The following is a 21,045-nucleotide window of genomic DNA, read 5'->3' as shown; positions in this document are numbered from 1 at the left end:
TCGTGTAAGCCATTAGAAAGGAGTGATCACATGGCTCCAGACAATGCATAGAAATCAGGAATAACAATACAGGCTCGAAATGAGATGCGATAATCCTGGCTGCTACTCATGACGTGCCGGATGTGCCCTTCTACCTTCTGATCTCTGAGCCTTGATGACTCTTGGTGTAGCACATAAAGAGAGTGGCCCTGGAATACCGAAGTCAAACATACGGAAATATAGCCCTTGAAGAAGCATTTATTAAAAAAAACAACGTTGCCTGTTCGTAGTCATTTATCTTTTTTTTCCATAGTCTTATATAGCGCGAACTTGACCTGAAGGTATTAGGTATCAGAGCGCTTTACATGAGCACCAGTTGCATTACACAAGGACACATTCATTTTTGTTAGGCATGGGGAGATTAAGAGATTGGCCCAGAATCACAGGATGCTGAACGTCATTGCCGAGACTCAAACCCGTTTCCCCATATTTGAGATCGACCGCCCTAGCCGTTAGGCTACATCATTACATCCAATATGATTGCTCTATGAGTGAAACATCAGCTGCAAAGAGATGTGGGCAACCAGTCCGTACAGGTTCGAATCCTAGCAAAGTTGGTTCAGTCCTTTGTCGTTCTGAGGGAGATACATTTTGTATCACTAAGAACCTGATTTAGGGTAAGGCGACCGTTTACGCCACCACAAATGCGACAAATATCCAGTCCGCCGTATTACAAGTGCATTACATCCAAAGGCACCTGTGATATGGTAGACGGGAGTAACGATCTGCGGAACTCTAAATTAGGACCTAGCTTTGGTTATATGTTTCTATGCCATTATACTGATTGGAGGAAGTATGTCAAATTTACGAGCACTTAAGTATTAAAAAGAGATATGATTGTTCCACCAAACACTGAGATGGTGAACCATATGTGCAGCCCGCAATTAATAACCACTGTTTAAAGTTCAGCGCTCCTTCACCTCCCTCCCCCACTAGGTCATCTTCTGAAAATGACCTTATCAATTACACTGTTTGTTACACCCTCTTCAAAGGCATCACCTTCTTTGGATTGTTCTTTTCTTCTTACTGGAAGAAGGTCAACCGATTAGCCACTTTTAGTTTACTTTAGTGGTCACTAAAATGTACATACACCTGTTCTTTGCAAACCAACCAATAATTCCGCAATAAAAACAGGGTAAAGTAAATGTCATGCATTGTAGAGGTTCTCATGTGATAACAATGCATCTCTGGGATCTAGGCAGATTTTAAGGGTTTCCTGGGGTTTCATTATGAGATGCCTTTCATTCCTGATGCGGCCGGTAGCTCTAGCAAGCATTTTTGACATCATTTGGCGCACAGTTCATCCATGCTTTGGAGGAATCACATCTAATGGATTCCATGGTAGTGAGATGCTGTGATCAGTGCAGACTAAAGATGACTGCTCAGCAGGGCTTATTTGTAAAAAGGTAACTGCCAGGAATCAAGGAATATTTCAGGACAACCACTGAAGCTTGACCCACCCACCAACCTTCCAGCGCTTCCAAATGTCAGTGCCAGTACAACAAATATTAACCAGCACACTCCTACAGGACTAACAATTTGGACTATTCCAGGCCTCCTGAAGCTGTCAGAATGGCCTGGACAAGCTGCTTTTAATTCTTTTTAAGATATATTTAATAAACAGCATGCTGAGCTACTAAGGTCAAAAATAGGCATCCATCGCCACCATGTGGTGGACTGTCATAAGTGCAAGTGGGGAGAATGAAGTGCTGGTTTTGGGCCTCTATAAACACCGGCTCAAATTAAGCACTGCTACTCAGGCCATTTTACCTCCAAAAACATTCTGAGACAGACTGTGGTACTGTTGTAAAGACCTCATGACACACACAACATTAAACATTTCAGCCAAGTAATGACAAGCAGCTGCAATGGAGATAGTCTGTCGTTCAGTCTGCCGCAAAGAGATTAAAATCTTTCCAAATGTAGAGCTAACCACCAGTTAGTTTACAGGCAGACGCTTAAATGCATAAAGGTAAAGAACAAAAAAGAAATTAAAACTGTGTGGTGTCACCCTCAAAGGAGACACAGAACAGAAACAGGCCTCTTGCATTGTGGCACATGCACACAAGTAACACAGGGGGCTATTCAGAGTTTGGCAGCAGGGCTCTCCGCCACATCTTGGGTTGAGTACCCTGTCTGCCAAACTGACCTTCCAGTTGCACTAGTTAGAGACAGGGGAACTGTCAGGTTTCCACAGGCGGATCCCCGCCTGTCTCCACCAGCACACATATCAGGCCTCACCTATTCATATGTTAAGTAACTTACAGTTTTTGTGTGAGGTCCAATAATGAAACCCCTTTCTGTGATGTCATCAGGGTCAAAGACTGAGTCCTCATTTCTTGAGGTGCATTTGGGGTTTCATCTGATGTGATGACATCCTCGTGAAATGGTATGTGACGTCACTCTCTAACCCCCGTGGTATTGGTGTAGTAATGCCCGTGGTCCTGACCACACTGAATGAATATCTGAAATTTAAAGTGAGTGTTTGATGTGTCGCTTTTTATGAGCGTATCCTTCACACAAACATGTCAGTCATTTCTGTGTGTCTCTCCTAAGCTTTTTGCTATGCAAATACCAGTTGTAGTAAGCAAACCAAACAATAAACGATTGATAAAACTAACAGGGTGGAAATATTAACAGCAGCTTTCGATCACAGAAACCAAGGTGCATGAAAACATTATAATCTTCCACGTGGGAAGCATGATTGATTTTAGGATGTCAATATCCTAGAATGTGCTAGGCGTCTCAGTAATTAGCATTAAACTTCCATTCCACTTTAAATTACATTTACATATCAAAGTCCAAATATTTTGTCAGTCCTGTCACTTTCAGTGAAAGTGCTACTTATTATTAACCACTAATCACACAGTGCACCGACGAAAGGGTAATTTACTTACGCCTACTTTCATAGATAGCTCGTGATTTCTCGTACAGCTCGTACGGGTCCGGTTTCCTCGGATCGAAGGCCTCTGTGGAATCGGGGTAGGAGCTCCGTTGGAGGTTTGGCGGGAAAGGGATGTTTTGCGTCATGGCCGGCGCAGATAAACTTGTTTGCGGGCTCCCTTGGTTATCCCATCTTTCCGTTATCTGTGACGGAGAATAAAAGGTGAAATGATTTTTTTGTTTTTAATCTACAAATGGCTCATAGAAGTTAGTACTTGTTAAAAGCATTGAAAGAGCAGCCATTCTAAAAAAAATTGTTTTGCAAGGTAACTGTATTTTAGTTGTGCATGAATAATACGTACCAAATTCCTCAATTACGAAAAATTTAAAAACGCTACTAAAGTACGTAAGAAAAACATTTCGTTCGTTCGTACATTAGTCTTTTTTCGGTCATAACAATAACATTTTTATACAAGATACAATAGTAAAAAAAAAAAATTTAAATTGGCAAACACCAAAATGTAAAACTTCATGAAAAACAGCAGGCCAGTTTCTACCCAAATGATGAAGAACAATTCAGTAAGTATGAATGAATGAACCTACAAATAACGTGCGGTACTATTGCCTGAAAACATATTGATGCTTACACTGGAACTACAAGTTGTGGTAGCAAATCAGCAAAATAAGGATGTTTTCAATGCCCTCCTGAAGTTTTCATAGTTTTACATTCTTTATACTTTAGGCAGGTGAAGACACAGAGGGGGATATTTTCAAGGAAGTGGCGGAGCGCGGCGTTAGCCTCCTTGGCTTAACGCCTCTCACCGCTACTTCGGAAATGCGAGGCTGCACCCTATTCTCAAGAGTGTGGTGAAGCCTGGCTTTTCACCCTGCGATGGCGCTCAGTTTCACGACTTAGCGCCAACGCAGACATCCTTGCACCAGAGTGCAAGGATGTCTGTGTGCAGGGGAGGGGTGTTTATGTACAGGAAGGTACCCCATCCTGCACATAATCCTAAAATACCATTTTGTAACTTTCGTGTGTGCTGCTTCGTGCAGCACACATTAAAGTTACAAAATGGCATTTTTGAAAAAGTTTGTTCATGTACAGGAAGGGAAACCTTCCTGTACATGAACAAACCATGGTATTTTGCTTTTTCTATGTGTGCTACACAAGGCAGCACACAAGGAAAAAGCAAAAACGAGGAGAAATAAAATATTTCTCCTCATTTTGCCCACCTAAGACCAGGATTTTTCTGGTCTTAAGTTCGGCGCTGCTACCTATTATCACCACCCTTGATAATAGGTGGTAGCGTCGATCACAATGGGTGTTGAGGTGGAACACACACTGCAACACCCACTGCACGCCCCTTTCACGCTAAATTTAGTGTGAAAGGGGCCTTATTCTGAAGGCAGCGTTAAGCCACTTAATGTGGCTTAAAGCCACGTTAAGTGGGTTAACGCTGCCTTGAGAATAAGGTGCTGACCCTATTGCCACGGAAACGTCAGAAAAAGTGATATAGGGGCTTGAGAATATGCCCCAGAGCATTCCAAGAAGAGAGCTCAGTAAAAGATAAGAAACGCTACACCTAATTTGGATCTCGAAAACCAGGAAGTGTCAATTAAAACAAAGACTCCATGTAGAGGGAGCGCTCTGGGATATATCTTGCTAGTAAAGTCTGTATAAATGATGGCACCATCCATTTGTGACAACAACATAAGGCCTTAAATTGAATTTGCCTAGAGTCAATTAAGCTTCTGAGAATCCTCCCAGAATGTCAAACCTTCTACAATTAAATACAGGCTGCGTGGTTGAATTTTGCGTTTAGATGGAGGTTGTGGGACGACTGAGATGAGATACGCGGGGAGCATAATCTAGCCAAGACTATTACATTAATTTCCTTAAAACATACCCAGCCCCAATTTTTGACCCAAAGTTTCAGGATCAATCTTCCAAAGAGATCCAGTTATCAAGCGAGGCGGTAGTTTCCAGACCAGTGACAAACAGTGAGTTACCATGCTGCTACTACAGGGTTTTCTGTTGACGCAAAAAACAAAGGTCACAACATGTTCCTTACACTCCTCTTTCTCCTATGAAGGGCAGCATCCCAGTCCGCCACAGTCTCGCTTCACAGGGCAAAATCAAAGATGTATACGCTACTGTCACAAATGTGATGAACTTACATGAACTGCGCTCTGAGCCCTATACCCCCAGAAGGCTGTTTAGAATGCTAAGGCTAATCGAGCCATATACAACCTGCTATAGCATTCGTCATTCGCAGGGAGGGCATTCTGTGGACTAGTGCTTGAGGGAAGCGGTCTTACTGTAAGCATATTCTTGGGTCTGACGAATGCTCCCTGCACCGGCTGAGGACTCATCTGACATCACTGGAAAGCTGCTTTATTTTCACAGTCACTTTTCACTTGTGTTTTTAGCGGATCCCAAATATATTGGAGACTGATGGAGTAACTGGAATCCTTGATATAAAGGAAGACATTGATTTTTAGAACCTGACACGTGGCTCAAACTTCCCTTAGTCTTTGCTGGTAAATCAACGTTTTTTGTGAAGTACAACTAGCAGCGAAGGGCATTCACACCAGCTGGGCAGCAATATGCTCAGTTTTGCTTTCCTTACTATAATTGGGGTCATTCAGGGAGCGCACATGCGAGATACAAATGTACTCTTTGCTGTTGTTAGAGTCTTTAAAGATCCGTGGCTCCACATTTTATCAGCAAATGCAACTCACACAGCTGCATCAGTCCAGTAGACGGTGAGCATTTCTCCCACCAGAGTCTTTCAGATTTGTGAATAAAAGTTCAAATCCGAATCCTGTAGTCCCTTGGTCCATGCAGTCAATGCTGGTGGTACATACCGGGACCTCAATCCAGTTTCTGCTAGTCTAGGAACACTGTAATCCTATTCTCCCACTGACTGCAGTGTGATACCAATTAGTACAAAATGCTCTTGATAATCCTTTTTTTCTGCTATCTATCATTTCCTTGTATTTAAAGTTATTTACCAGCAAAATCTTAGCCATACAATTATCTTGAAGAGCAAATAGAAGCTGCATTAAGGCTTGAATTCTACATATCCAAAAAACATGCGGGATTGCTTCCCATAGGAGACTTGACAGTTTGTTAACAAACATATTAAACAGGAGAGAGGCCAGGATGTAGCACTGGCAAATCCCTCATGTCGCAGAAAAAAATCTAGTTAATTGAGTTTAGTGGCTGTGTTGCTTGTGTGTGCTATTTCCAAACCAGTGCATCGACACTATGATTAAGTGACCCATCTAAACAAACCATAGCCTTGCAACCATTCAACAACGTTCCTAGCGAGGGAAATTAAATCCTGTATTAGAACAATGACTGTCATGTAAAGTGAAGCCATCTTCTTGGCTGCATACTTAGAGCTAAGGATCTGGAATGTCATACATTGATCGTCTAGTGCAATACCTTCTAGAAGCTCACCTGACTATAGGCAAGTAGAGCAGCATTATCTACTCATTTTGAAATTCGGCAAGTAATACCTGATGTGGAATTTCAAGTAGGAATCATGGACAGTATAGGTTAGTAGAATATAAGGTCCACATGGCTTTCTCTGTAGCATCCTTCCCAGCCTGGGTCCTCTTAAATGAATACACCACACACGGAACTTTGTCTTACACATATTTATTCTTGGGCATGTAACTGAGAATTTAGTGTTCTATACATGAGCTCTATTCACCACACCCAAACACCTAGGTCATAGTTCTACGGAGTCCACCAGGAACCAAATGGGCTCCATCATCGTTAACGCACATGACAGTACATTTCTACGTTGTTAAATAAAAAATAAAAACCTTTTACAGATATATATATATATATATATATATCTATATATCTATATATATATATGTATATATATATATATATATATATATATATATATATATATATATATATATATATATATATATAATCTACTGGCGGTCGCCAGTAGATAGTTATAGTTAGGACCGTGTTTCCATAGGAAATCTCAAAATTCTATTTTTAATAACTTTGGCGCCGGTTGACGAAACTTCGCGAAATTTTCAAAACTAATGGGGCGCTCCGCTCAGCTCTTACCCTGAAAGTCTCGGGGGGATTCGTCAAGCGGGGGCCGAGAAAAAAGGGGGGTCCCAAAACACGTTTCCCCCATGCATTTTCCCATAGGACTTTAGTCGAAGGTACAGCCCGAACGGCTGAACAGAATTACTTGAAATTTGGCAGAGAGGTAGTCCTCAGGTCAGGGATGTGCCTTTTGCATATATGGAGTCAATCTGTTCAGTAGTTCCTGAGAAAATTGCAGTTAAAGCACATAAATATCTATAGCCGCGCACCGTGCGCGCACCGTGCGTGCACCGTGCGCGCACCATAACGTGCACGAGCGTAATTCTGATTGGTGGTTACATGTCAGTCAACGTTCGAATCGGTCGAAATCAGGAAGTGTCGCCCGCCATTTTGTTTGTTTTCAGTGCGAGTGTGGAAAAGGAAGGTGGCGAACGTGAAAAGGGGGCAGGGTAGAGAGTTCCTGACCCCCTAGCCTTTGTCAGAGGGGCCCTGAAGGACCCCGAAGGCAGAATAAAAAACATTAACATTTTTTTTTTTTAAAACGCGGACACCGTGCGCGCACGGTGAAAAACCATAAAAAAAATAATAATTTAATACGTAGTTTATTGTAAATTACATATATAACAAAAATAATAATACACACATAACTTAGCATTTAAAAAAACGTACAAATTCACTGAAAAAACCATAGGTTTCACACACGTTATAGTTAGGAATTAGCATTTAAAAAACCTTGCAAATTCACTTACAAAACCATAGGTTTCACACATGTTATAGTTAGGTGGATATTTCACTCGTAAAAAACCAGTGAAATTCCCCCGTTATAGTTAGTTCAGATAACTATAACTCGCGCGACCGCCACTCTATCACAAGGATGATGTCATCAGTGATGTCAAGAGGGATGCCACTGACCATGTCATGAGTGATGTAATATGTGACGTCATGAGCAGAGGATTGCGGGCGCGCGAGTTATAGTTATCTGAACTAACTATAACAGGGGAATTTCATTGGTTTTTTACGAGTGAAATATCCACCTAAATATAACATGTGTGAAACCTATGGTTTTTTAAGTGAATATATATATATACATACACATTACAACTTTTCAATAAGTCATTGTTGAGCTCTGATCAAATGCCCAGATAGTGTCTTCTGAGGCTGGAAAGAGAGAGAAGAGAAGCGTCCTTGACTGGCGATGTAGGGACAGATGCAGTCACAGGGCTCTCTACAGTCTCAATCAAAGCAGTCTCACCACTGGCGAATGATACAGCAGATGCCTGAAGTGCAAAGAATCTCACGTAATGGACTTTCCAGGACAGTGAGCAGTTGCCATGTGTTGTTTGCTAGTCACAACTTTGAAAGGTTCAGCTTCAAAGGGAGCATCAGAATTACATTCTCTCTGTTGTCACACTAATACTCACTAACACACTAATACTCAATTACTTTATTGAAATTAATGTATTTGGCACACCAGCTTTTGTTGGCATATACTTTCATCTTTTGCTTATGGCAGAAGTCTGTTTGACGAAGTCCACCATCTGTTACAGATATTCCATTGTGGGACCTTGGTAGTCATGGCTCTCCCGAACATCAAGATTTCAGGACTTTCACCTGTCGTTGAGTGAGAAGCTGACCGGTAAGCTTAAACAGCAGCAGGGAGTGCGGACTTCAGGTCAAGCTTCTCCAATGTAGCACGCTGAACGATCATTTTATGTGTGCTCATAAAGCATTCAACAACACCATTTGCTTGTGGCCAAAGAGGTGTGCTTTTCTGATGCTTCATATTGAGATGATTCAACTCTGTATTCTCAACTGTTGAATGGTAAGCCATTGTCAGACTTTAAAATTGAAGGAACACCCCATGTTGCAAAAATGCCATCTAACCTCTTGATAACTTTTTTGTGATTGTTCAATGAGAGATCTTCTACCAATGGAAAACAGGAGTATTCATCAATGACCACCATCAGGTGATGCCCATTATCAAGAGGACCCAAGAAATCAGCATTGATTCTCTTCCATACTTGTTTTGGCAAGTCAGACATACGCAAGACATTTCAATTGGTTTGGGGAAATAAGCAATTGCACAAATGACAGGTCTTCAACTCTCTTTCAACTCTCTTGTCAAGATAAGAAAACCAAACTGGATCTCCAAGAGCTCATTTTGTCGCAACAATTTCACAATGTCCTTCATGGGCAACTTCAATTATTAGTTGTCACAGACTGTCTGGTATGACAATTCTTTACCCACATAACACAATACCTTTTTGAGTAATGGACGGTTCATCTTTCCTATTTTTGAACATTTGATATTCGTTGTCACATGTGAGAGGTCGAATGTGCTGTTTTCAAGATTGATGTGCAAAAATTTCCTTTAGCAACAACATGTCCTTATCCTTGTTTGCTGCAGCAATGATTTGATCTAATGAAATAACAGCAGGTCTATTGGACTGTATGATTAAGTTAATGTAGGCTTCAGCTGCTTTGGAAAGGTCAACAGGGCACTGTATTTGCACTCATGAAAATTAGTCAGCAAGGTTTTAATCTTTCCCTGATTGGTGCATGATAGTGTAGTCATATTCCTGTAGTCACAAACTCCAACATTCAATTCTTTGAGTCATCTTGGCTTTTGGGTTTTCAAAGATGGTAGGCAATGATTGATGTTCCATTACAAGAGTGAAAGGTTTACCACACAGGAATACATGGAAATGTTCACAAGCCCACACCACTTCTAATCATTCTATCTTTGGTTTTGAATAGTCAGGCTCAGTTTGTGAAAACATTTTGCTTGCATATGCCACAATATGCCTTAGAGCATTAGGGTGTCCACTGTGTTGGACAAGGATTGCGCCTAATCCGACCAGGCTGGCATCAACAACAACCTCTATATGAAGTTTTGGATCAAATTAGGCCTTTTCAGTGGCATTCTTAATTGCATGGTTCATTTTCTTAAAACCCTGTTCATAATCATGTAACCAGTAAAATGAAGCATTTTTGTTTGTTAAGTTTCCTAAGGAGCACTTACTCTGGCAAAATCATGTATGTTTCAGGAACTGTAACAGGCCATGCCAAGGAATTAACTTAACATGGCAACAGCTTGTTGGGGATTGGTGGCTGACAAACCTTGTACTTTAGCTGGATCCAGTGTCATACCCCCATCAGAAAAGATTTGACCAAAGAATTTGAGTTTTATTTTGTGGAACTCACATTTTTCAACAATTTTGTAAAAGTTATACCTGTATTAGCAAGCAAACAACAGACTTGGGTAAAAGCTATGGGGCATATGTATGAAGCCCATTTCCCGTTCGCAAACAGGCCGATTCTCAGAATCGGCCTGTCTGCGAACGGCAATAAGCCTTTTGGGATGTATCATCCCAAAAGGCCCTCGCAAAATAGGGAATCGCAAAATTTGCAATTCCTTAAATGCCATGTAGAAAGTACCCAAGTTGTGCGATTTCTCCTTTTTGGCATTTTTCAAACTGCCATGTGGCGCACATACATGCCCTTTGGGCATGTATGTGTGCCACATGTGCACACATGCACATTTCAGGGGTGCAACAGGGTGTCCATTTGACACCCTGGCACCCTTGAAATTGCATTCTCAATTTTTGATTCTCTAATTGAGAATCGCAAATTGAGAATGCCTTCCCATTCATTCCTATGAGCCTCTAGGCCCATAGGAATGAATGGGGAGGCTTTCCTTAATTGCGAATCGCAATTTGCGATTTGCAATTAAGGAATATGTAGGATTTGCAAAATTATTTGCAAATCATACATACATAGCATTTTGCGATTCTCAAATAGCGATTATCTAAAAATCGCTATTTGAGAATCGCAAATGTATCCTTTGATACATATGCCCCTATGTCATTTTCTGTTTGTGTAGCTCTGAAAAATAATATGTCAGCACTGTAATAGAAAGCATTCATGATTGGTTATATGATATGTCGAATTACATATAGTGTCTCACTTGCTCTCGTAATCACTCACAGAGAAACAAATGATTAGACACTCCTGAACACAACCCTCCCAGATCTCACAGGAATCGTGGTAACAAGACCCACCCTTTCGCTCATAGTCCTTTACTTGTCCACAAAAGGATCTGACAGAGACACGAAACAGTTTAAAATATTTATATTAACTAACATGCCCTAACTTGCAGTATACGTGCCAGGTGCTAGTCCATAAATCATGAAAGGAGATGTCATCATGGGAAGACAATAGAGCCTAACCTCTCTGCCCTTGCTAAGAAGCAGTATTATTATATATTAGAAGATCTCTGGGGTTTGTCAGCAGACCCCACACCTTATCATATAGATGATAGATCTACATCATAAGTGTTGTCTCGCTCTTCTCCCTGGAAATGTCCCTCTCCGAGTGTATGCTACCTATTCATGTATTCTAAAACAACCAAAGTACATTTGTCCAAACAACATCTGCATTCAAATGTTTTGTCTAAAGCCTGAGGCCTGGCCAGAACAAAATAACAAGGAGCATTGTTATTTGACCTTGCACATAATGTTCAGTCAAAATCCCAGGAACGTGCAGAGAGTAAACACAGCGATGAGTTCTCATGTGAAAACAGCCATAGAAATTATTGCAAAAATAAAGATGCGTAGTAACGTGTGCAAAGTAGGCAGGCTGCAACGTGCTCATGCTAACTTAGTGAAGATGACAATGTCCCTAAGAGCCACGTGACATGTTGGGCTGTTTTTTATATTAGCTGGGGGCGAGTTCCATGTTTTAACTGTCAACAGGATGAAACTTCTTCCACCCCAGTGAGCTTTCTTGAATCTGGGGATCTGCAAAAGTTTGCCCTGTAACGATCTTAGGTTTCTGGAGGGTGCATACTGGATCAGGTGTTGCTTCAGGTAATGAGGACCATCCCCATGCAATGCCTTGAATGCTAAGCATTGAGATTTTAATGTTATCTTTTTTTCCAACTGGGAGCCAGTGTAGCATTCTCAGTTCATGGGAGACTGCCTAGAATCCAGGAATATCTAGCAGCAATCTGACCGCCGCATTTTGAAGACCCGGCTGCTTAAGTAAGTGTTGCGTTTAAATCCCCACTTACAGGGCATTGCCATAATCCAATCAGGACAGGGCTAATGCTGTCACAAGTGTTTTCAGGGTGTTCAGGGAATAAAAGGGTGAACTTTCCGGATTACCTTTAAGATGAAGAGGAGTGTAGAGGTAAGATATGCAGTTGCACTTTCATAGTCTTAAGTTTTCCCATTCCATGAAACAACGTCTGGAACTGACTTACTATTTTGTGATGAACATTCATGCTGTAGTTCACAGATATCAGTCCCATATCAGCAGCAGTATTGAATCTGAGTCAACAGGCACTCGATGCAGTACCTTGAGGAACACAAATGGGTGCTTGTGCTTTTGTCTTTTTGTGTGTCATGGTTGCTAAGAACGAACCTTGATTCTTTAATGGCATTGATGAAGTCCAGGTATACACTTTAGTCTTTGACGGTGTGAGACAGGGCAATGGAGCCAGTTCATTGCATTTTTCCTCTGCCATATCGTTATTGACGCACCACTGTCGATATGGAGCTACCATATATTTTTAGTGGCATTTTCAAACAATGTTTAAATGACTTTTGTGATTTTGCTCATCGACTTTTCTTCGACTCGTATTTTTCTCTGCATGTGGCCAGTCAAACATGTTCATATTTTTCTGCAGTAAATATCAACATCGCCCATCGGTCTTCCTCACTGTCGCTTGACAATGAAACTGAAGAATTATTGGACTTAGATTTAGACGATGATTGACTTTGTTAAGTGTCAATTTGCCCCAGCAGATGTTACCACTTGGTCTTGTGGCATTAATAGATTGTCACTTTTAGAACGTTCAGGCGTCCATATACTTTTTTTCGTCGCAAAGTACTTAGCTTTTTCTTCGTCTTGCAAACCATTAAAAAATGGTTCTCCTTCCCACAGCCTTTGCATATTTATCCAATGAAGGACATTTACCTTCGTGTGGAAACAAAAATCCACATTAAAGCACAGTTTGTTTTGATTTAGACACATCAATATGTGTCCCTCAACTTTGTGTTTCTGCTTACTTCTCAGTTCATGACTGACTCATTCTTCGGCCTCCATATTGCCAGCGTGTTGATCAGCACAGTCCTCTGGTCTGGCAGCCTTAAGAACTCACTCCAGACAAAGGGTTTCTCTCAGCATTCATCTCAATGAATCTGACAGACATCCGCCGATAACTCAGAGACGTATAGCTTCTTCACCATTGAATTCATGGAATTTACAGTGCTTGATGAGTGTATCAAGTCTCTCAACAAATTCAGTGATTGTATCACCAGCTCTCAGTCTTTCCTGACTGGAAATATGTCTTTTGTAATCGACATTCGGCATTTGATTGAACTTGAAATTTAACACATCTTTGATTTGATAGTATGTGACTTTGTCAGTTCGCTGTAATTTCTTAATTACCTCTTTTACTCCTCAACCAGCAAGGTTCTTGAGGTATTTGACAAACTTTTTGTTGTAGGTTTCTTACAGTGCATCAATGAAATAATCAAACGTTTTCATCTAGGCAGTCCACCTGTCACCAATATTCTGCTTTTTAGCAGTGTTGAATGGAGGTGGCGATTTTAGGAAAGTGGCGGCCGTATAACCAGTTGTGGAACTTATTGATGTTGAGAGTCTATGCTGCCAACCTGCACTTGCACCATTCATATCTTAGGAACATCCTTCGATGTGCTTGCTTCAGGATCATTATGGCCAATCTGCATGGGTAGAGGTTCTTTTTGCTTGGTTATCAGAGCTTGTCAACTCTTGAAGGAGTTGTGCAGAACACACCTGGCACTTTCGGTGGTGTCCACTTCGGGGATCAACAGCTCCATATTCACAACCGCGGGTATGATGGCTCTCTTTAGTCAACTTTTGGGTAAGCCTTAATAATTTCTCATCCTGATTTTCACTGCCTTTATCACTATTCTGCATTCAACTATTTTCGCTACTGGCGCTTTCGCTCCCCCAATCTGTCACTGCTTCTAGCGTTTCTCTGTACCTAGTTATTTCCGCCTTTAGCGTTACCATTCCATATGATTTATAGCTCAGCGTTGCATAGTGGCACAGTACCTCTTTCAAGGCCTAAGTATCACATTTCTGGCTAACAATGAGTAAACTTCTCAGAGAGGCTTTCGTTATCAAATGCTTCACAGTGGCTGGAATGTCACTTTGACTCCACATACACTAAACGTCTATTTTCATTTTTACTGAGCCCCATAGGGCACGCACAAGATGTTTGCTGGACCACGGCAAACTCTCTGGGAGACCACTGTCAATCTTCAAGCTACCTATCTCGTCACCAGTTGTAGTGTGCTCCCAAGCCTGGGTACTCGTAAATGAATACACCACACACAGAGCTTAATATTACATGTCTTTATTCTAATGCGTGTAACTGCAAACTCAACCTTCTAAACATCAAACTCTATTCACCACACCTGATCACTTACGTCATAGTTCTATGGACTCCATCAGCAACCAAAAGAGTCCTGTCATCAATAACTCACAAGACACTACACTCTCTGCATAGATTTTAATGATGGGGACCTCTCTCCATGATGGTGGATGCACATCCTTCAACAACACCTTATTAAACACTAATAATACTGTCGAGAAAGTTGGACTAACTTTAAAGAGATCCACTTACCAAATATGGGCCAGTATTACAATTTGAAGTATTAACAGGGGGAGAGCAAGAATTGTGCTCCCAAAAATTTAATTTACACAATTAGTAAGAAACAAAGGACAGGCTTCAATGAGAAATCCTAGGCGTATTACTGGGAACAATGTGTAAAGCAATAGATTTTTTTCAGAGAAAGATGCAGATAAAGTATGAAAGCAGCACCAAGCTGAACAAAGTTCAAGAAATAAAACAGTAACATTTTGCAAAAAGAAGAAAATTGTCAATATCACAATAGTAATAGCGGATAATGGTATAGGATTTATTAATCTTTGCATTTAAATCTATTTGAAAACAATTGGAAGGTGAAAATCTACATGGCTTACGCATCGTTTCAAGGAGAAAGCAATGGAGCAAGGGTCAGATATAGCCTAGCTCTTGACCATGGCCAGTGGTTTACAGTCCAATATAGTCTCCCAGAAGAAAGTTAAAATTCCATCTGAGAATGCTGGGGCCAGTGACGGCACTATTATGTCAGATAGGTAAAATTCTGGGTCCTGCTACTACCCTCAGTTTTAGTGCCGAAAGCCCTGAGCAAGACCAGCTTGAAATCTGTTGTTACTGTGGTCAGTTAACTGCTGGAATCACTCGGCTCCCTTTTCCTGCTGTCACTTGGCACCATTCATTTAGGGTCTAATTTCGAGTTAGGGAATATGGGACTACCTCATAAATGGGTGGCGCTCCCACCACGTCAAATGTGTGGTAAATCCACCTTATTTAAATTTAGGGTAAGTCTAGGTTTTTGGCTGAACCATCACAGGGCCGCCACATCACAGTTGCCATATTTGGGGCAGAGAGTCAGTCACTGGCATCACATTGTTGCTTTGCACATTTCCATTCACTTGGTTGGAATTGAAGGGGTCATTAGAGCTTGGCAACACAGGAGCTTTGCTGCAAGTCAGTGATCCTTCCTTGCCATCAAACTCAGGATTTCCTTACACTATATTGAGTTGGGAAGTGCTATGTTTCCAAGAGTAGTGCCCCAGCTGTCTTTTTTGCCAGACACCTCTCAACTGAAGGCCATCAGGTCATAGTAAAAGTCACCCTACCATACTTGGAGCTGGGAAACTGTCACTAGAGTTACCTGCCAGGTAACACTATGCAAGGCATGGTGGTCAATGTCATCCATGCGCAAGGAGAAAACTCTATGAATGTCAGGATCATTGACTACTTGTTTACAAGAATAAACTCCAGTTTTATGGACAATAGTTTTGAAAAACAAAACAAATTGGGCAGTGTATACTTCAAACATAGGACCATTCTACAAAACCACATGGCAATGTTACAGCAGCCCTGACATTGAGGGCCAGTGGCCCATCTTCCATTGTTTAAATCAGGACTGGAATCCTAACAAAGGTTCAAGTTGAATATGCCATGTAACGTAAAACACGGAATATCAGTACCAGAAAATAAAAAAAAAATGATGACAGAAAGAGAAAAAGATATATAACAAAATTCCAAGAAATTTTCAAACAAGTGATATCCCTACACAAATCCCCAAAATTTACAAAATTTAATAAGACAATGAGAACGACAACAGTGGCGCTCAATAAGTTACACAAACAACCATAAAAACAATACACTGCGTAAACATGAATAGTGGCTGAGGAAAGTTACATATACATTGTTTGGACACGACAAAAACAAAACATAGCAAAAAATGCGTCCTTTTCAATCAAGGCCACATGTAGGCGTCCATGGCATTTTGATCATGTTAACGTATGGTGGTCACAGTTTAATTTCCAGTGCACTCCAATTTCACTACTAATTCTGAGTTTTCCTCATTAATTTTGTGCTACTACATCTGTTGCACTGTGTCTGGCAGTGCCCATCAACGTACGAAAACTGTATGGGGCAAGCGGATCCAGTCCCTTAGATGTGTGCACATTTTGCTGAAACAGAACGTTTCTTATCTTGATTCAATAATCCTCAAACACAAATTAAATGTCCATTCATCTTTTGTTTCTTCATGAGTTAATTATTATTATTCCATAAGTTTCTTCCTTCATTTATTCAGTCATTAATTCATGATTCCATCATAATGGCCAAACGAAATGCTTTTTACCAAACCAATGCATTTTGGGTCACTCAATGAGCCATCCTCAGGGGTTTTCAAAAGCGGAAGTATTTAGCGTGGATCCAGCATGTCCAACTGTTACCGCCGCGTTCCTTCAGGATAAATGCGTCCTTTTCAATCAAGGCCACATGTAGGCATCCATGGCGTTTTGACCATGTGAACGTATGATGGTCATCATGAGAACAAACAACATTGAATACCAGAGCACCCAATAGAAAACTCTGGTAATGAAATTTATTACGGACGAGTCCACAGCACAGAAATGGGTGGGCTCCACTTGCTTATGCTCCAAGCACAGTTGCATAAAAACGAGAGACAAAGCAACCTATCCACAGAAATATATGGTGATTAGAAACTCCCCTTGAATCATGATAATAAGTGACATATAGCAGCAGCAAGGTGCCAAGTGTGAGTTAATTGGTCCACAAGTTGAGCAAGGCTGCTCCGACTACGAGCAAGTCTACGTGGCAGGCCAAAACATTAATTAAACGGTCCCACCATTCGAGCCAAGCTGCTCTAACTAAGAGTCAATCTCCACAAAGTGCACCATGCCAGTCGAGTAACCGCCCGGGCAGGAAACCGATTACTCGGCCGGCATGGTGCACTTACCCCGACCTTTGCTCTATGAGCCTGTAATGGTAGAATTGAGGCAGACAACCTCCCCCCACCACCTTTGCAAGAGGGAACATCAAAAGTAAAATAGATTATATCCTACTAGATATTGACATTTGGCATCTTGCCCTGAACTTTGAAGTTATCGTACCGGAAGATAGTGACCATAATCCACGTCTTGTCATTAGATGAAAAAGTGTTTAAACTGAAGTGCAGAGAAATTTTACATTCTGAATCTACATTGTCCCTCACTAATGATAGGAAAGCGGTGAAGTGGTCTAAGATAACCCTGAGACACGCACACAAAACTATACTATGCTTTACAGCTTATTTTAGACACAGTGTTAATATTCCCCTGAGTGAAATTCATCTGAGCAAATTACACTCTACCCTATTTAATGGTCCAAATACTTTGTGAACTCAAACTCCAAAGGCCCAGAAGCAGAGGGCAACCCAGGCTCCTTCATGGTACATGAGTGAGTGCCAATATGCTAAGAATCATCAGATTAGAACAATTAAAGCAGGTGACCGAGACTTAATTAGACAACATCATGCCATACATAAAAAAATTATAAAAACTTTCAAGCAACGTTCGATAGATTCTGGCTGGTTGGCCCTGATTGAAGCCTTAAAAAGTAAAGATCAGAGATTATTCTGGCAAATGTTCTCTCACTGCGATGCTGCCACCACCAGTTCCATCGATCATGTGGTATAACCTCAGCAATGGATATATATCGTTTTACTAGCTTGTATGCAAGGCCTACTTTGATAGACTTCTCTGTGGCTGCATTCTGTCCACCCGCGGTAGTTGTATAATTGACTCCAGAGTAGAGAAATTTTCCAGATTCACCTTGGATGAGACTGAATTGACTATTAATTCATTGAGCCCTGGTAAGGCGCCTGGAGCTGATAGAGTTCCTAGTGATCTATACCGTTCAGAACCTGGTGTATAGGAGCCATATGTTAATGCCCTCTCTAGCAAGATACTGAAAGGGGATGGTATCCCCCATCTTGGACTGTAGCAGAATTAATTCCCATCTTTAAGAAGGGTAATAAATGCTCCCTATGCAACTACAGGCCCATCAGCCTGACTGACAACCTGCAAAAGGTCTTTTGTCATCAGATTTTATCCAGACTTCATGAATGGATGGTATAGAAGATGATCCTTTCCCCATACCAAGCTGGGTTTCCCACAAAGGTGAGCACTGTTGACCAGGTGTTCTGTCTAAACTTAATAAGGTGGAAGTATGTGACCACCTCTATATCGTCTTTGTCGATTTAAGAGTCAAATTCAACCTGGTTCCAAGATGCCAACGGTGGCTTGCATTGTCTAGACGGGGAATTTATTCACACTTACTGACAATCTTGATCAGATTGCATGATAAGACCATTGCAAAAGTAAGTTGGGGGAACGGGGGAGAAATAACAGATGGCATACCCATTGTGTGTGGGGTGTGACAGGTATGTGTTCTTGCCCTCTCCCTCTTCTCCCTCTATATTAATGACTTGGTGGTTCATTTATTACATGATAGCCACAGGCTGGGGGTAGGGCTTTCCATACCCACACTACTAATCACGGATGATACTGTGTTAATATCCTGTACCTCCAAGGGTTTGCAGAAGACCCTGCTGTCCCTGTCCCTGGCTCCAGACACACTACAGAGTGGTTTGCAGCTCTTTGTGTGGAGACAGGCACAAACTTATTCAGGTGCAAGTGTCAGCTCCTCCCACCACTCTAGCTCAGGCAGACCCATCAGCCTGGCGACGGACCATCAGGATATGTAGGGCACACCTTAGCTCCCTTTTTGAGTTACTATATAGATTCAATTCAAAAAGTGGCATTTTCAGACCTGCAATTTAAAAACCAACTTCACTTAAAGATGAGTTTTTAAATCACGAGTCCAGAGGCACCAAACTGCAATTTTCTTTCTGTTCCCAATTAGAGGATACACTTGGAAAGTGCTACAAGGCAGCTCCAATGCTAACCTATAGGAGAGATAGGCCTTGCTGTAGTGAAAAGCTTTTTTAGCAATTTTTCACTACCAGGACTTGTAAAACTTAAAACCCCATGTCCTACCTATAAACTGCACCTTGCCCATGGGGATACCTAGGGTCTACCTTACATGTAGTAAAAGGGTAGGTTTGGGCCTGGCAAGAGGGGCACTTGCCAGGTCATCATAGCAGCTAAAACTGTGCACACAAGCTCTGCACTGGTTAGCAGTGGTTAAGTGCCCAGAGTCCTAAAACCAGCAAAGGCAAAATTGAGCACAGAGTCAAAAACAGGAGGTCAGAAGCAAAAAGACAGAGGAAACCACATCAAAAGATGCCAGGTCTAACAAGCCGAGGCACGTTTGTCTCTAGATTTAGCAGATCTTCCTATTACACAGTCTCTCCCTATGTCCTTAAGAGACAATTTGGAGTACACTTCCAATCGTCTCGATCTTTCTGCAGTGGAATGTACCTCTGAAAATGTCCCTTCATCAGCATGAAGTCTGAAAACTCAGGGAGCTAGCATCCTGATTGCAGAAAATAGGTCCGATTGTAGGACATTGGCTAAGACAAAGAGGAAAGTGAGACATGAGAAACCTTAGCACTAATTGCTGCCTTCTTATATCCGGTCTCCGATTGTTAATAATCTAAACCAGTCAATGTCAAATTCTGATTCTTGTGCTATTGGTATATCCATTGGGCTCGGGCTTTGACTTGGATATGCTATTTGATAATCTGAGATCAATGATTGAGGCTTGTATCACTCCACTAGCTGAAGGTAGAGGATAATTGGAAAAGGAGGTGGTTAAATTACTTCTTTGGTGGAGAGACATAGGTATGTACAGAGTAGTTCCACCCATTCTCGTTGCCCCACCCACCTGGTGATGCCAAGTGTAGGGGGAGTTGGTGAGGCTGCTGTGTTTGAGGTACATACAATTAAAGTGCCTCCTGATTTGTAGCGACGGATAGGAAAGCAACTAGGTACTCCTCCTAGAAGCCAGTTAGGGTATGTGCCCACAAGCGCGAAGGGAGTAATTAGACCAGCAGTCTTTAATCAAGTAAGAAACCAGGGGTTACCATTGATTTGCCACACGATGTCTGCCCTTATGTTGTCATACTTAGCAATGTCCCTCCCCTGAGTCCCTGTATACCTGGGACTACTTCCCAGCTAATAAATAAAGTGTGCCACCGGCTCACTAAATATACCAATTTTGATATAAGCTGCTGGGATAATATCTTATTGGTAAGGGGAATGGGTTGAATTGGCTCTGCTAACAAGAGTTTTGCTGGGGACTGCGTGAACATTAACTGCAGATTTCCGAATATGGCTCATGGAATCTTAAGTAATAGCAGGCTTTTTAACAAGTCTGCAGAGCCACTAATAAATGCTTAAGGGCTGCCCTTAATAAAAGAAATCCGGGACAGAATGGCCATCTCCCTGAATATAAATCAGTCCTGAAAGATAGGAAGCAGGAAATTTAAAGGGATACCTGGGATATACTTGTGATTGCTTCTTCCACTCAGGACATTGGGGTCTTATGGAAGATTGTTGATTCCGGCGAGCCCCTCATCACACAATTGGATGGATTAGGTACAACCATCCCTGCCGATAGGTGAGGGTCACTTTTCAAATGCATTTATGGG

The 21,045-nt window shown here is 41.5% G+C and overlaps 1 protein-coding gene across 11 annotated transcripts in view; it reads right to left on the bottom strand.

The window, feature by feature from the left end:
• MAGI2 (membrane associated guanylate kinase, WW and PDZ domain containing 2) overlaps positions 1 to 21,045 on the bottom strand; it is a 2,464,469-nt gene that overhangs the window by 330,650 nt on the left and 2,112,774 nt on the right. For 9 of the 11 annotated variants that reach the window (XM_085654042.1, XM_085654039.1, XM_085654033.1 and 6 more), the window contains one exon: positions 2,937 to 3,126. In XM_085654042.1, the coding sequence (XP_085510168.1) occupies positions 2,937 to 3,126 (190 nt within the window). The remainder of the gene's footprint in view (positions 1 to 2,936; positions 3,127 to 21,045) is intronic. The other 2 variants (XM_085654032.1, XM_085654037.1) reach the window with 1 other exon arrangement.

The sequence above is a fragment of the Triturus cristatus genome, chromosome 4_1 (assembly GCF_964204655.1).
Source record: "Triturus cristatus chromosome 4_1, aTriCri1.1, whole genome shotgun sequence".
Lineage (NCBI taxonomy): Eukaryota > Metazoa > Chordata > Amphibia > Caudata > Salamandridae > Triturus > Triturus cristatus.
The sequence above is the reverse complement of the archived record's forward strand: the minus strand, read 5'-3'. Positions and strand labels throughout refer to the sequence as shown.